The sequence below is a fragment of the Poecilia reticulata genome, chromosome 18, assembly GCF_904066995.2.
Source record: "Poecilia reticulata chromosome 18, P_reticulata-male-v2, whole genome shotgun sequence".
In the NCBI taxonomy this organism is placed as follows: Eukaryota; Metazoa; Chordata; class Actinopteri; order Cyprinodontiformes; family Poeciliidae; genus Poecilia; species Poecilia reticulata.
Window position 1 is genome coordinate 13,933,701 of NC_088847.1, and position 17,684 is coordinate 13,951,384.

Below are 17,684 nucleotides of genomic sequence, written 5' to 3' on the forward strand. Positions count from 1 at the left end.
TTTGAAATAAAAACAATAACCGTTGTGTACTTTAATTTGAAACTCTAGATCTCAACTAGGAAGCTAATTATTATTTTTTTTTTCATTTCATACCTGTAATTCAGAACGCATAAAATAAGATCAAGTTTGTTCCTTCAGCCATCCTGAAAAGAAGAGTCCGAGTACCACAAGTGTAGTTCTCCGTTCAGGCCACATGGTGGCAGCAGTTGATCCAAACTGAATTCCAGCTTTTTTTCTCTCCCCCTCCCAACGAGCGGAAGCAATTATTGAGAATAAAATACGAAGCCATCATGCTGTATTATTGTGAAAAGGAATGAAGCTGCATAACTAGCAGGTCGATACTGACGAGTGTTTTATTAGTAACACAGACATGGAGACAGAGCCGATAAGAAGCCGCTGTGAGCTTTGACGAAACTGACATTGTTCAGAAGGCATTTTTAAGATGGAGGGTCTTACAGCTGAACCCATACAATCTGGGGTGGAAACAGAACAGGGAAGGTTGTAAAACAAAGAATCTGCAACAAATAAAAAAAAAGAAAAAAAAGTGGGAAGTAAGGGGGTTAAGTGCAATTTCCTATTAGGTAAATCCAGGATGGCATTAAATGAGAGAGCAAAACATCTTTTATGGAGAATTCATTCTTATCATTTATCATGGTGGCAGAAAACAATCATATATGGAAAAGCGGCACGGCAGTCCACATATCATTAACAAACCATTTGTTTTTCTTACGATGTTTAAGTCTTATTTCACCGAGTCCCATGAGGAGCTTTGGGGGGCAAAGAGTGATGATCCTGACAGGAAGTGGGAGGAAAAGATCTGTGCAGGAAAAAAGAAAAAAAAGGCCTGCGGATGCTTTATGTCAAGCAAACTCCACCAAATTGCAATGTCAGTAAATCCACTATTGTTGGGCAGACGAAAATAGTACCTTTAGAAATGAATGAATCAATATCTGTGGACAATGTTGGTCTAAAGAAAAAGCAACAATGAAAAGTTTATTTTTCTACGCTACCCCCTTGATTTGCACCGAGAAGGTAAGATGAGGCGGCTGCTGAAGTGCAGTGATGATGGCGGTAGAGGAGAAGAAGAAATAATGACGTAGAATCGTCTTTGTTGCTTCGCTGATCCGCTTCTTTATCTCCAGTCTTCCAAAAAAGTTTAAAAAGGACTAACAAGCTCCAACTCACTTACACAGCTCCCCTCCGTATTCATACAGTCAGTATCAGGAGCTATAAGGCAGAGAGGCTCCATTTTGTTTTAGAAAAAAAATAATAAAGATTTAAGGAGGAAAAAAAAAAAAAAAAACCCAGCCGGCTCCCTCTCCCTCCCCACTAGTTCTTGGGTTCTGGTGATCCCGTACTGTTCATCCCGAGTTAGGCGCTCACCCCAGCCTCTCCCATCTCCTCCAGGATCCGTCTGGGAGGGCCGGTGGGTCGTCAGAGAGGGAAAGGAGGGCAGGATGGAGACCGGCGGAGAGGAAGAGGCTGCTCGACAAGCAACATGCCTCCCCGTTCGGCCAATCACCAGAGCCGGTGCTGGTGGAGGTTTCGACTGAGGACGGAACGAACGTCAGCGGTGAACCTGCGACAAACGGAGAGACGGGAGTGACATGGGCAAGAGGTTACGATAGGTGTCTTAGAGAAATTGTAGTTTTTTTAGAGAAAATATTAACTTGGAAACTACTCTGCTTTGTTCATGCATCGACAAATATTAGCTGGAGGATTTATGAATGCTAATGCACCTTTGATTAGCAGTAAGTCGAGCACTGATCAACATATTCGATTCCTTGATGATGGCATTTGACAGAATGTATTGTTTGTTTCATAGTTGCTGACTGTATGATATTTTTATTATGAATAGCACTTTGAACTGCCTTGTTGCTGAAATGTGATAAACAAATAAACCTGACTTAACCCTGACTATCTTCAGCCCGACTCCATCCTCTTCTCTTCTTCCATCTCAGGCAAATCTTTTTTTAATTTCTACGGGTAATAATATTTATGAAACAAGAGTTCAGCTCCATTCTTTGTAGAATTACCTTTCACTGGGGGTGAACACAGCTGCAGGTTTGTCTCTATCAGCTTTGCACCTTGAGAGACTAAACTTTTTGCTCATTCACATTTGCAAAAACTTAGTTGTGCTAGGTGTAAGGCATCAATTTTAAAGCTTTTCATTTCAAAGATCGGCTATTCTACCACAAGACTTCACTTCCATCTAAATCCTGCCAATGCAGCTGACTGTACTCATGGCTGCTATCCTTAAGACGAACCTCCGTCTTCCCACTTCTCTGGCTTGTTGTAAAGTTTCAAATAAACACCTTGTGGCTTTCTGGCAATAATGATCATCTTTGGTCCAATTTTTCAACAAAACGACAGATTTGAACCAACTTTACCATCTGCTTCTTCGAATAATGCTCTCCTTGCCGTTCCTGTCACTTTAGGAAGACTGCAATATTGTTTTACATCCTAACCCTGGTGGTTTAAACTTCGGCTCCTGATGAAAAATATCTCATTCCGTTTTTATTCTCCGGTCTTAAACACCAACTGTCTGTATTACTTGGATTAAAATGGGATGGTTCAAAATGTCTGCTTTTTAGGTGAACTTTGTTACCTTAGTGCATCCAGCATAGGCAGCAAGTTTAGAAGAGCTGTGTCACTAGGGTCGCTGAACCAGGACTTAATGGGTATTGCATTGTCTGTAGGGCAGAAAGCAGCCAGTCAGTCGAGACAGAGGAAAGGACGTTTCACTTCATCATTTCAAACAGGCATACCACTGTGTTCAGTCAGACACAAATGCAATTAACGAAATATGAAGTTTGTAATGCATGTTAAAAAAAAAGTGCCTCGACTACCAAACTCGAATTATTCACTCTTATCTGCAGTCTGATGGAAAAACAAAAATAGATCTGCTTGAATTATAAAGGATCAAGGCATTGTCAAATCAGAGGAGACAAACTCAACCAACGGTGGCACTGATATGCATTATGTATTAATCTTAAAATATGTGACGGCGTTCTGCTAAAGCTGATTTCAACAACATTGGTACATTAACTCATCGAGATAATTTTATAGTTGTTTAAAGACACGAGATTTGATGTAGAAACTTTCTAAAGTTTCTAAGTGTAAAACTTGAACGAGCCTGCTGCTTATAGCCAATAGCCATTAAATTAATTCTGTTTTTTTATGTAAACATCATAGACTTGTGACATGATGATTGATTCAGTCACTACCTCCTCTGGCAGCTGGAAGCTGCATCAGCAACATGTTTACAAAGCAGCCGACCGGCCCAGCTAATTAACAAGACAACATCTGAAGACTGTTACTTTATATTAATGTTCTGATCAGAAATACTTGAAAACAATCATTATATTGAGAACAGATACTCAAGGTTATCGTATCACTTTTATATTCTTAATAATAGTTGTGTAACTTGTTGTTTCTGTGTGTATTAACACAATTTTCGTCATAAATGTTTGATCGGACCGTGGGAATCTCACACTGGCCCATTTATAAAGTTTCAACCTTGAAAGATGCTACAGAAAAGCAAACAGGGAGCTCATTCAGGTCACCATGGAGACCCCATCCTAATCACACAGCAGGTGATGTTTTGTTTGCAACATCACCAAGTCAGAGGACACTACAATAACCAGTCAGCTCTGCTTCTGCTTATTTTTCCACCGTGTGTCCTGCTGTTCCTTTTGTCGAGTTTTAGCTCAGGCTGCTTCCTTTTTCTCTTCAGCCTCTGACGGCCGCTGCAAAAAGGTTCAGGTCTGTGGTTCTAAAACTGCGGTATGTGGACCACATAATTCATCCCACCAGCTTTCCTGGTGGTGCTAAGAAAGCTTCACAGAAAGACGTGTGACGCAAAGCTAGGCAGCAGAGATGACCAAGAGGTGAGAGGTTTCACCACATCGTGACCTGAGCTCCAGACGGAAACCACTTGAAAAGGTTGTGCAAGAATATTTTAAGAAGCCCTCTTGAAACTGAAGTGGCTGAGTTTGAGACAAGAGTCAGAGGCTTCGACTGCAGCAGCAACTAAAAATTTGTTTAGTTATCAGTTATTCTGATGATGGATAAACAATTGGCACATTTGCAGATTTTTTTTTTTACTTAACAGCTTAGGCCAGTGGTTCTTAACCTGGGTTCGATTGAACCCCAGGGGTTCGATGAGTCGGTCTCAGGGGTTCGGCGGAGCCTCTGCCGCAGAGGTAAAGACACACTTGTGTAAAGTCGTGATGACGCCCCGCTTTGCCATCACTTGCTCCAGAGGATCACTTTACATTGCTTAGCCAATCAGAGCTGTGAAGGAGCACTGATTAAAGGAGTTCCACTCTCAGCATGGATTTGAACTTTTGTCTTTAATTACTTCAGCAAAGCTCCCAGTTTTTACCAAATTCTATAGTCTAAATCTGCTCCTTAGTCGCATCTTTTCGGGGTTGGTACTGCCTCTAGTGGTGTGGGGGTGGTTACACAGCTAATTTAATTACATTACTAAATCAGAATACCGCAAAGTATTTTGTGTGTCGGAGGGAATAAGAAGGGTTCGGTGAATGCGCATATGAAACTGGGGGGTTCGATACCTCAAAGAAGGTTAAGAACCACTGGCTTAGGCCTTTTTTTTAAATATTAGAAACATTAAAATATCAAAATAAATAAATAGTTCATTTCCTTTAATCAATAAAAAAATTACATTTTATAACCTGAAATGCAACAGCAGCATTTTCTAATGTTTGCTTTATTATTTGAAGCAAAGAAAGCATCTACAGCTAAATAAAAACAAGCATCTTTGACTATATTCACCAATATTCTGCCTGACTTTTCTCAATCTTCATACAGTTTTGGTTTTATATGTAGACTAGACTCTTAAAAAAGACTAGCAAAAGGTGCTTAATAGGATATTTCTTTATTTAATGTTTTTTTTATTGAATATGAAGCTAAATCTATGCGACTCGAGGAGTTCTGGGTAGAGCATATTTACAGACATAGAATGTTTTTTCACCATGTATACATGTAAAAATGTATACATTTTTCATATAGTTTTGGCTTAGCTACTGCTCTGACTGTGTTGTTCTTTCAGAAAATAACCTTTTTTAAGTCAAAAATCTAGTTAACGGTTAATCAAGTACTAAATTAGTTGACAATTATAAAAAAACAAAACAATTCATCCCATTAAAAATTGATTGCTTCAGCCCCAATGAGACCTAGTAAGAACAAAAGACACTAACCATATGAAAATAGGATTAAAATAATTTAAAACTTGTATTGTGTTATTAGGAGGCAGAAGAGGGACCAATATACTGTTCAGTTTGTTAACGTACATAATGGAGTTAAAACTGGCTGAGGAAACTCATAATCCATTTCTAATGCTTTTAATCTACAACTATTTGATATAAGGTCATCATGTTTGGATGACCGCTATGTTTAAAAACAGAGACATCTTTTTGCAAATGTTCTCACAACATATTATCTATAACAATCAACATTTGAAATCAATCTGAATGTATTATATAGTAAGTCTTACCTGGATGGCTTCGATAAGCACCAGGCGAGTTATCCAGGATAACAATACTGGACAGGTCATCATGTACTACCGACAGGTCTTTAATATAACTACCTAAATCCAATGTACAATGCTGGGAGAGGAAAAAATAAAAAGACATAATGAAAGAGTGACTAAATGAAAATGCCTGATTTAACAAACACACACACACAACGCTGAGCAGTACCTGTCTGTAGTATCTGCGTTTCAGGATGTTCCTATTGTTGTCCAGCTTGTCTGCAACTGCTGAGCCGTAGATCTCCATGCTGGCTGTGAAAACCACCAGCTCATACCACTGGCTCACCTGTGCACACACATCGTTCAGGGCACACAACAGCGGACGAGTTGGAGTCATCAGGGGCACGCATGCAAAGCAAATATTAGCTTATAACTTCAAGAGGAACAGAAAGGAAACCCGAGCAGAGCAGAGCATGTTTGTGGGTTTCCACCGCTAAAGGTTACAGTAGAGCTGACTGACACTCACCACTTCTAAAAAGAAGTCAACGTGCGGCCTTTTATGTACAAAGAATCTGACTGGATGCTTGTCTATGACGACCTGCGCGGAGAAGCAAACACACACACAGAGAGGCAGGTCAGTCGGGGAAGACAGGATTCAGACCCAGTCGTGTGTGTTATTTGTGCGACAGTCGGCCATTTACTTTGAGGATAAAGTCTGGCGGCGTGCCAGGTCTCACTGTGGGCCGCAAGACGCCGTCGTGATGAGAGTGGATCAGCGTCTCGTCCAGGTCCAGAACCAGGATCTTCCGCTTTACAGCATCTAGGATTTACAGAACAATAAGGATTGGTGTGATGCTTATACACAGATATGACGTCACAGTTTGAAATCTTGGAAATTTTGATGTTGAACTGGAAATAAAGCATTAAAAAACAACAACAATAAAACCATTTTCAGATTGTTTTCATGTTTGGTCCACTTTTACAGTCACCTATTGGAACTTTACAGTCAAATTTCTGACAGTGGTTGTGATTTTATGTTTTCAAATAACCAAATTATGGTAAATAAAATAAAAATGCAAAACAAGAGAAAGGGCATCATAACATAGACAAAACTTTTTTCTGATTATTTAGTAACATCTATAATTTTTCATAAAATATGAACACTGCTTTAGGGCACTATTGCACACATTTTTGCATCTGCAGTAAAATTTATATTATTTGAAATAAAAAGTTTATGAGATGCTTTACTTTATCTCATTCACATACATATCTGGCATGTAGAAAGATGATCTTGAGTCTCCATATTTTATAAGCTGCCAAGATGTGTTTAAACCCCTGCCTGCAAAACCAGTTTATCTTTTACTGCAGCAGCATAATTGTACACTGTAAGCTTTGGAGATTTTCCTATTACAGCTTTGGGCAAGTTTAGGAGAATGGAGCTTTTCTTGTTTCCTGACATTTCAAGGGTTTAGGGTTAGGGTAGGGTTGTTTCTGTTTAGTGTGGGATAATCCAACAGCAACTAAAGATAACCAAGTTTTCTTAATACTTATCTTTATCAGGGGTGCTAAGAAATGCAGAAACAAAGCAGTGCATAAAAACAGAGCCAACAAAAAGAAAAAGAAAATATTTAACTGCAAAAACCATTGATGTTTGTCTATCTATGTTGTTATAAAAACAACTCCTCAGGAAATTCTCAGGCTCAGCCTTTATAAACGGCCTCTTTCAATAGAAAATGTAGTCACGTGGTTTGGCTATTTCTGGATCTTGTACTTATCTTCAACGTGTTACAGTCAAGCAACAGTTTTGCAAATGGCTCTAAATACTCCAATATCTTCTAATCACCAACCAGATTTCTACATTAGTTGCTCTGTCTGTATTTAGACCCAAAAAGTCTGTCTTTAAACACAAATAATTATACATATTAGCTCAGAATATTAAGTGTGTGTAACTGTTTTTGTAATAAATGTTGTTTTTTTTGTTTGTTTGTTTTATGATGTGGACCCCAGGAAGAGTAGCCATTGTTACGGCATTGGCTAATCGGGATCCAAATAAGCAAGCAAACAAATATGAAAAAAAAAAAAGATCCGAAAAGGAATGGGCCAGAAATCCAGCAGTAATTATGAGAAGCTTCTGGAAGGAAACTCAAACTCATTATTTAAGGTGAAGTAATTTTTCCAACCCCAACTTTTCTGGAACAGGAAATGTTTGGTCCGACTGAATGACAGTGAGAAAAAAAGGTTGTTTTTTTATGTAGCGTATGTAAATATCTTGTTACAACTGTGCATCTTCAGACAAACAGCAAAACATAAAAAAATAAAAAAAAAACTAATTTTCATCAATAAAAAAAGGTGAATCCACCTAAAAAATACATTAAAAAATAGTATCTGGAAGAATCTGTGACCATTCACCTTGGCAGCTTACTTAAAACTTACATTAACCATTAGTGACCAGAAGGGTCAAAAGGACATTTTTCTTTGTTGTTTGCAATTAGAAATGATGTGTTATTTATTTCTTAATTTAAAAAAAAAACTAATTCAGAACAATGCTACCTGCTGATTGAAAGACCCTTATGAATGCTGCTTCACCTGGACATGTGGTTGTGAAAACCGGACCACAAGCTGACCAGTTAGTGAAAATGAACCATCAAGCCTGTCCAGACTGGACCTGAATATTTCCAGCAGAGGTCGGAGCAGTGAGAGAGAATCTGAACAGAAACCTAATCCTTCCTCTTGGCCCAGTGTGACTGAAAGGCCTCTCGTCCAGAGCACACCTACACCTCTTCCATTTGCATCCCTTCTCCATTTCCTCAACTCAAACATGGTGGAACAGCAGAAGGTTATCCTAAAGTGGCTGAGCAGCACGCTTCAGTGTAATTAACAGGTTTACAGTCTGATAGAGGATCTTGTCCAGTTAAAATAAAATGTGACCACTACTATATGCTTTTGCATAAAGGCAGTTCAGCTTTCCTCTGCCTGTACGTTTAGAGCTGAGCAACAAAAAGACATTTTCTGATTATGTACTGTAAACAAAATTATTCTAGGCGCTCAACATGTTTCCCTCTGAGCTGAGAAGGTAGAGTCACTTTTACTTTCTATGGTGGACATGAAGGAAAATACATCAAAGCATCTGAAGAAGAAACAGCATGGAGGAATAAACTCCAAGCTAAAATAAAGGGATGATCACACAGCTTGAGGTGAGGAAGTGGTGCGTGCTGAACTTCTTTTCTGCACAATCACTTCCTTCTCGACAAACTGGTTTAACTTCCTAACTTTCCACAGTAGAAATGTGTTGTGATTGGCAGTCCGGACAAAAACAGCAGCACAAAACATTCCGCCATCTGAAGGGTTTCGCAGACGCCCAATATGATTTAGCAGAGACAGAGAGAGAGAGAGGGTTTCTTGAAAGAAGAACAGTGTGTACTCACTGAGTCTGTTTCTGGAGATAGGCGACAGGGGCAAAATGTCGTATCGCACCGTCTGATACTGGATTATCTGAAAACGAACCAGGCAAATGAGACAGTCAGTTCTCAGCAGAGCAGAACACCGGGAACAAAAAACACAGCACAGGATGTACAAAACAGTGAGGCATGGTGAGGTAACTAAGACAAATAATAAATACATCAATCGAAGACTCAGACTTTTACATCGGCCCCCTGCTGTAAGCAGACTGTGCCAGTCTGCTGTAAGCAAACTGTGCCAGACTACTGATCTCCTGTTCAGTAATCTGGAACAGACTAATTTGTGATCCATAGTTGAAGCATAGTGAAGGATCTGTGATGCTGGGGGACTTTTTATCTACCTAAAGCCTGGGGAACCTAGTTAGATTCCATGGCTCAATGAACTCTGAAACATTTTAGATGGAAATGTGGCGGCCCCTGACAGAGAGGGGGGCACTACATCAACAGGGTAATGACCAAAAGCTTCAAGCCAAACATAAAAACCGTTTTTGACCTGGTCATCTCAGTTCACAGAACTAAATCTTCTAGAAAGCCTGTGGGGTGAGACGACCCAGGAGCCTAGATGATCTAATGGGACTGCGCAATGGGCAGAGATCTGCCATCTCTTTATGCTGCCATCTTGTTAAATATGACCAAAGACCAAAAACCATTCAAGTGGCAAAAGAAAAGAAGACTATAGGGGACATCAAAAGCAGGTGCTACGCTACTGCTAGAGCTGCAGGATATGAAAACGAAAAAGAACTATTGCTGAATGCTGCCATGATGATTATGATTGACCTACATTACTCTGACCTTTCTTTTGCTTTCTCACAATGTTCCCACCCCTTTGAGTTTTACCATCTAGGCCACTATAAATATACAGGAGGTGTGAATTCAGAGTTGAACCAACAGACCATATATAAACTACCTGCATGCTGACATTTGATGCACAGCACTTAGAATATCACATCCTAACAAATATTGCATTCAAATACTATTTGCAATTGCAACGCTGCACACTTTGATAATGCGATGCCCATTAGAGTTAGAGATACATGTACATAGTTGGTGCTACCTTCGAAAAGATGAATGCTCTTTAAAAGGATTAAATTATGTGTTTTCCAGGCCATTTTATAGCACAATTAAGTAACTATGTTAAGTACAAAACATGACTTGCAAGAAATCTGACTTTGTGAGTTGACTCTTGAAATTGGCCTGTTTCTTTAAGAAGCTTCTGCTCTTCATCACAACAATGCTTCACTATTTTAGGACTGAGCTTCAGCTGAGCTCATCATGGGAACTACTTCTCACTCCGCCACGTCTAAGAACAGCTGTAAATGGCATGAAGGAGGAGCATTGCTGAAGCTTCTTAAAGAACCAGAGACCCAATTTCAAGGCGTTGAATTGTCAAGTCAAATTTTATTGGAGTTTTGATTGAGATATACTGTATATACAGAGTGTTTATGACTGAAGGTGACAGTTGATTGTGCCTTAAAGTGGCACTATGCAAACGGAAAATACACAATACTGAGTCTTCAAACTAAGTTACAGAAATATACACAGCCAGCTCAAACAGGTGGACGTTTACTACAACAATAATAATCTGAAAAATATCACACAACGCTAAAAGAGAAAAGAGATTTGACTCTGATAAAGCTGTCCAATATATGGACTTAATTTTGATACCAAAAATTTATGACGATTACAATTAATCCACATTATCCTGACATTATATAAAATAATGGCTCATGTTATACTTCAGGTTAAGGCATTTAAGAGTGCATCCATCTTTCCACGTATACAACATTACTGATATGCAGAGCATGAGTACATGACAGTTGTATTATCCAACCAAATATTGCACCCAAACTTTTGTTTGCTATTGGAATACTGCATGCATGCAGTAATATTGTGATTTAATATACCGTGCAGCTCCAGTTCCTGAAGAAAGTAGCAGAAGTAGTTTAAAAAACTAGGAGCTCAAATGAAGAAATGGTTATCACCCACTATGACCTGGGAGCAGTTAACAGGACTCTTTGTTCAGAGTCAGGGGGGTTTATACTGGGTCAATACGTCTGATCAATTAAGAGAGAAGGTCATTCAGGAATATAAAGGTAAGAAGAAAGAGTTTTAAAATCAATACAGACCCCAACAAGGAGCCTTTTTCCCTCTCCTTTAGTGTGAGTAACAAGTCCAGCTCCAACTGGAGGCAGCTGAAGACAAGCCTGCTACAGCAAAGTAGCTCTTTAAAAATATTTTTTAAAAAGGAATGGCCTTTTTGTTTTTAAAAGGAGTCATCTTAACGAACCCCCAGTGTTTTGGTTCAGAGGCAGCAGAACAGGGCAGAATAATAAAACTCAATACAGTAATTGAGCATGTTCTGTCCTCCCTGTGTGGCTTTGCTGCTCGGCTCCGGCGAGGATCCTTCAGAGCGCCACTCCTGCACCAGGGGGCTCTGCTCTTTTCCTCACACGGCTATTTTTATCCCCTCAGCTGTCGGCGAGCGTCAGCGGAGCATGGGGGCTTGCACAGAGAAGAAGACTTGCCGGGTGACTGAGTGAGCAGCTTGGTACCGTAGCAGAGGATGGGAGGGGGCGGAGGGGGTTTGCCTGGCAGAGTTGACTCAGGAGGGGGAAGCCTGCAGCTGCTGAGCGCCACAGGGAAGCCTCACCCACATCTTTCTGCACTTAAAGCAGAATCCAACTGGAGCCTACAGATCCAGGAGAATTCCCATACCAGCAGGAAAAAAAAAGCTAAAAACTTTACACATTGTCACCATTCTAAAATAATGGCCCATGTTATTCTTTTGCTAAAATCATCTTTTGGCAATAAATGACTCAGGGCCATTGTTTTAAGAAGGTGAAGTAATCTTGATGTGATTAATCTTAGTATGATTAAAAATAAGTTGATTAATGAGGGTTAATGAAATTTAAACCCTCACAAACCCTCAAACTGTCAGCAGGGTTCCCCCCAGTGTTTTATAAGCCTGGCGGGCCACCAGGCTTTAGCATTGCTTATTTATTTAAGTCTTTTTAGAATGTTTGCATTTTTTAAGATTTTATAGTTGGTGTTCAGGTATTAGTATTTCAATAACACGTAATTATCAAGTGATATTTTCAAAGTTCCTGTCAACTTTAAACATTTTTTAACTCAAAAACACGACGGACTGCTGGATGAACAACTGACCCAACCACCGGGCTTATCAAGTTTTCTGGGGTAAACCTTGTGTCTGTATTGTTGGGATTGTTACCATTTTATCATTTTCTTCCGTTTGCTCAATAAAAGTCTCAATAAATATGAATTCATTTGAAAATATGATAAAAAGCAGCTACTGGATGCACTTCAGTGACAAAAATCAAGCTTCATTTTATGATAGGCATCCTAAAGATTCGGATTACAAATGGTTGTGTTTTTCAAAAGCAGTATTTTATGGGGATTTGTCACGCTGTAACTGCCACATGGTGACCTAAAAATAATTATTGTTACTATAAAATATCAATCAAATTTTAAGTCCATATCGCCCTCCCCTCAGGTGACTATTTATTCTCAATCTTTACAATTATCTATTGATTCTGCATGCAGCCGTAACAAGAATACATCTATACAATACAATAACTGTCAACAAAATTATCATCTAAAATGAAACCAAAATGTGTTTTCCAACCATTCAGTCATTTTTGTCTTGACTGAAGTGATTATTTTATCGACATCCTGCAGGTATAACATTAGCGTCCTAATCTGGACTATTTTTAAATGATTGGTATCAGGAATCTCAAAGAAAATTCAGTTCTTAATACCTTTGTAAAGATCTACCGTCTGTGTTCATCTCAGCCACGGCTCCGGCGGGGCGTCCAAACACATTTCACCAATTTAAAAACAACATGTTGCTCTTCATGCTTTGCTCATCAGTTTAGATATTTCCAGCATTCCAGAAGAGGTACACAAAGCAGCTGAAACACTACTTATTTAGTTGTATAGCATTCAGAACAAAATGTCTTTGATTACTATCAAAGAAAACAGATACTGCAGAATCCTAAATGTCTGTTGAGTGAGAGAAAAATCACAATATTGCTGCAAATTATGAAATACCCATGGAAGATGTGTTATTTAACTGGCAGTATCAAATTAATAAAAACAAAAAGAAAAAACCTAATCGGGACATCCAGAAATTAAAAATTTGCTTTCAAGAACTACTTGATATCTTAAAAAAAAAAAAAAATCTAATTTCTTAATTTAAATGAAAATGAGAGGAAATCAACAGGGTGAATTTGCATAATCAATTAATTATCCAAATTATAAGGACACTACTTTATTAAAATTACTTAAACGTTCAGAGTTTTGGCAGGGTTAGCCCTCTGTTTTTGAATTGTTGCCATATTTGGCTGCACACCTGTAATCCTGCAAGATGATAATCGAGCCGTTATGCAACACTGATGTGAGTAAGACTGGTAAACAATCATCTTGTCATTTGTTGACGGTACAGTGGAGTAGTGCGAGTTGGATTATAACCAGCCGCCTGTGTTCTTAATCCAATAAGGACACACATTTTCAGATCAGGTCCGCGTTCACAAATTGAGGGAGTAAAAAAAAACAAAAAAACCCCCCAAACATAAACAGGTTTTTAAACATTTTAAATTCACTTAAATCATCCAGGCAAATATGCCACACTAACCGCCTAAAGCGTCCTGGATGCGGACGGTGTTCCTCTGGACCGCAGGCTGTAAACAACAGAGCTAAACTGTGAGTTAAAATGAGAGGAAACAGAAGGGGGAGAACAGTGCGCTCTCTGTGCCAACATAATCCCTCTCAGTTCAGCTGGAGCATGGACTCAACTCCTCACTCTCACCCTGCAAGTGTTGCCGCTTCACAATGAACTGCAGCGAGACGATTACGACACGCGGGACGCACCTCCAGGCTTTGTTGGGCTCGATACGCTCCCCGCTCCAGCTGAAGTCCGCTCGCGTTTCAGCGCCTACGCAGGCCCGCCTGCGACTCGGCAAACACCTGGGAGTAACATCTAAGTTACGGAGCAGGTGGCTTAGATTGTGTCGTACGTCATGTTTGTTTGTTTTTTGGAAGAGATCGGAGGCGAAGCTGAAACTTTCTTTAAATCTAACATTTGTTCTCCCGAGGCGGTCGTGACTTTGCGCCTCAGCTGGACGAATAAGTCGATAATGCAGAGACGATATGAAAAAACAATCAGCTAATCAACGTTATGATTAACTGATAGATTAATGTGCAACAACTCCATGATAATTTTAGACAATTTATTGCAAAAATGGATGTAAAAATGTTAGTTACTCTTCAAGGGAAATAAAACATCCTTTCTCTCAAAGGGTCCCAATGTAGATACTAGATGTTTAGTTGGACTTAGTGAGCTTTAATACTTTCAATAAATTCCTGATTAGCTTTTTAAATCATCTTACAAGAGTTGCATTAAAAGATAAAACCAAATATATGAATGAAGAAATCAGAATTGGAAAAATGTCCCTAATTTTTCTTCCTGTTTCAATTCAGGAAGAAAAACAAATTAACTAAGAACTTCCACAATTTTCAGACCATAAATGCATCAAAGAAGAGTATTTCCTTTAATGAACCTTTTCGGGGTTAAGAATTGGTTTATGCTTTGATACATAAATGGGTATAGTCTGGCAATTCCTTTATTCTCTGCTGGATTAAAAACTCTCGACTTCATCAGAAAAAAAATTGCAGCACGGTTTTCTCTTATGTGTTACAGTTGCAAAGAAAGAAAAAAATAGAACAGGTCAAATTAAGAATTGTTAAAGAAAATATGTATGGGCAACAAAAAGTTTGCTCTGCATCTTGGTTGCTTGCCTTCTTACAGTTGGTGCTTTTATTACTACTTTAACAAGAATTGGCTCATATTTGCAATAAAAAGATGCGCTATTCTTTTAGTTTTTAAACCGGTTTATTGCATCTATCCCTTAATTGTTAATTTACTGTTTGGAGGATTTTACGTGACTAAACCAGAGTGACTTTGAGGTATATTTAGGTGTTGTGCTGCTTAACTGAGAAATGGAAATGCACCGATCAGGTTTTTTCCCCGATCGATATCAATATCCGTTTTTCTTTTAAGAAGCATGCCGTACTTTCACTGCAAGTATAATAAATGCTTATGAAAATATTCTTTAAAGCAAGAATAAGAAGGTAAACATTAGATAAGCAATAATCTGTGTTTCCTGGCACATGCTGATTTTCTTTGTGGTCTGGCCTGCTATTGATAGATTCCAACATTTTTGTCTTTAAGAACTTGATTTGATAAAAAAATAAAATATAAATATGTTCCAGAATCAGCGTAGTAGTTTTAAATCAAACTGGAAGTGAATGAATAACATTTGACCCATTAATGTTAATGACTTGATTACTAATATTTTTAATCAACTCAACAATACAAATCGAAGCGCGTGTTTCCGGATGATGTTTTACCAAATCAAAAAGCGGGGGGCGTTCTTCCTCTTGATGCATTTATTAATAGAATCAAATATTCCGAATTTTCAGTGTCTAGCCTACAGATCAATGACCAGAAACATTTTTTTAGGGGGAAAATTGACCAAAAGTCTGTTTGAAAGGAACATCAAATCTGATGGCGATCGTAGCTTGAAAGGGACGATTTGCAACAAAACGAACATGACTATTATTTAGAATAATTTATCAGACTGAATTTTATGTAATTGTGAGGCATCTGGAGTGTTTTCTTGTTCATAGACTCTCTCTGCTTTCGAAAACAGCAACACATATGTCCAAATTGAGATTTGTTTTCTTGCACTTAACTTGTGACTCTTAACAGCAAATCTAAGCCCTCCCTATCTATTGTAAACATTGACTCTGCAATGAGCAGCCAACATACAGCTAAGGCTGTATAATAATCCTATTTGATTCTTTCTTTTTAAAGCATTTGGAAACAGAAACTTGAAATTACTGTCAAATGCTCCCTTTTTACTGTACGTAATGAACGGTAAGTGCAGCTGTAAATCAGCATGCAGTTTAAAAGGGCTTTGTGCACTTTGGCATCCTGTGTAACATCTTACATAACTCCCAGGTTGTAAAATATGTTTACACCTCTTCACCCATGACTCAGAAACACCCCGAGCGACATCTGTGCAAAAAGTAATTACCTTATTAAATAAATTTAATGTGGTAAAAAATGATTTTAGACTATAAGACAGAACAAGTCATCTGAGGGTGCAAATATTTGTAAGTACGGACCAGGAGGAAATGTGTCAGTGCAGATGGGTGTTTTTCAGACCTACAGTCTCAGCAGCCCACTCGTTTTCAAAGCTGTGCTCACCGTTCGGAGGTGCTTCCTGAGGATGTACATGATGAAGCCCCATATTCTGGACGTGACACCGAGGAAAGTGCGGATGCCGAGTAGACACTGCCGGGTTTTCAGCATGTTCATGAGCTCCCAAAGACCCCCACAGCGGGTCTGCTTCAAGTCTCGAAAGGAATATTAAAGCACGCCGGTTTGGCGAAGTTGCTCTTGTAAATACAGAGGCGACTTTTAACGTGCTGCTCAGGCAGGGAAAATCCGCCTAAACCAGCAGCTCCTACTGACAAGAGGCTGGGCTCTTCTTCACACTTGTGGCACGGCTAGCTTTACATACAGAGCATTATGACAGGAACACACAGCCGCGTTGAAAGGGAAAGAAGCCGCCTCACGTCGCCTGCTGCTGCTGTATGAACCACAGCACAAACCACCGTTAGCTGATAGCCGAGAAGCTACCGCTAGCTCGACGGGGTGACCACCTTGAAACCGAGGATAAAAATACCCCCCAAAAGCCGTGAAGCCGCTCGCTGACATGCACCGGTACGACGCGGCTTCGCTCTGTGCGGCATCCGAAGAGAGGCGCTTGAGTAAAAGTTCCCCCGAAGTCCAGCCGGTGGGCTTAAAATCAGTTTGTAGTCCACTGGTAGTCCGGAATGAAGCTGCGAGCCGCCATCGCCGCCTTGCCGTCACTTCCGCGAGGAGCTAGGCGCGGCGACGCGCATCGCGTCCACGTGGAAAGAAAACATACCGACGTGGACGAGCGAGTGCGTCGAACCATTAAAGTTATCAAAGATTAACCTGATATATCGCCGCTTTTTAACAGCTTACCTTTCTTATGTCAGCGGCATCAGAGCAGACTTAAACACGTTAGAGAATTTTATAAAAGTGACGTCGCTTAAAATTTACCTGACACCGACAGAAGCCTAGTTTAGTTGTCCCACCACTGTGATTTAAATGATAAAGCAATAAAATATTATAAGCTGCCTCCAGTGTCGTCTGTTTTATATTGGCCTTTACTAAAAATATTCAGCAGGGAATTGAGCCTACCGTCTTTCAAAAATATTTCGTGTTTTTGAAAAATGTAAACTACTTTTGATTTTTAGATAACTGTAATTAATAAAACCTATTAATTTAACATGATCCTAAATTAATTTCCTTTTTATATTTTTTTAGTTTGGCTATATATTGGTTTATGAAAAAAATACTTCATTGTCATATAAAACATTTATACAAGTTATTTCAATTAAATGTCATTTGTTTACCAATTAAAACCGCAAGATTTTGTTTTAAATGTTATTTGTGCACACAAATCTGGTGTTTACAGTGAAAAAAAATGTTCCAAGAAAGTTGAGTGGAAGGAAGAAAGCTATTTCTGCCAATGACCTTTGGAAGGAGAGGAGGTTCATTTTCTAGCAGGGCAACAATCCTATCCATATAGTGAGCTATGATGCAGTTGTTAAGATCA

General features: G+C 39.1%; 1 protein-coding gene across 1 annotated transcript; it reads right to left on the reverse strand.

The window, feature by feature from the left end:
• Window positions 1-335: 335 nt before the first annotated feature.
• ctdnep1a (CTD nuclear envelope phosphatase 1a) lies at window positions 336-17,006 on the reverse strand. The gene is made up of 8 exons (XM_008435406.3): window positions 16,241-17,006; window positions 8,920-8,986; window positions 6,196-6,314; window positions 6,021-6,092; window positions 5,724-5,840; window positions 5,519-5,630; window positions 2,609-2,693; window positions 336-1,579 (listed from the first exon to the last, which is right to left on the reverse strand). The coding sequence occupies exons 1-8, from the start codon at window positions 16,349-16,351 to the stop codon at window positions 1,519-1,521; spliced, it is 744 nt and encodes a 247-aa protein (XP_008433628.1). The 5' UTR covers window positions 16,352-17,006; the 3' UTR covers window positions 336-1,518.
• Window positions 17,007-17,684: the final 678 nt, after the last annotated feature.

Bases quoted from the DNA above. Each gene is read 5' to 3' on its own strand.
- ctdnep1a (XM_008435406.3), bottom strand. From the start codon at position 16,351: ATGAACATGCTGAAAACCCGGCAGTGTCTACTCGGCATCCGCACTTTC. The intron at 8,987-16,240 runs GTGAGCACAGCT...GTTCGTTTTCAG, and splicing joins TCAGGAAGCACCTCCGAACG to ATAATCCAGTATCAGACGGT. The intron at 5,631-5,723 runs GTACTGCTCAGC...TTCCTCTCCCAG, and splicing joins AACGCAGATACTACAGACAG to CATTGTACATTGGATTTAGG.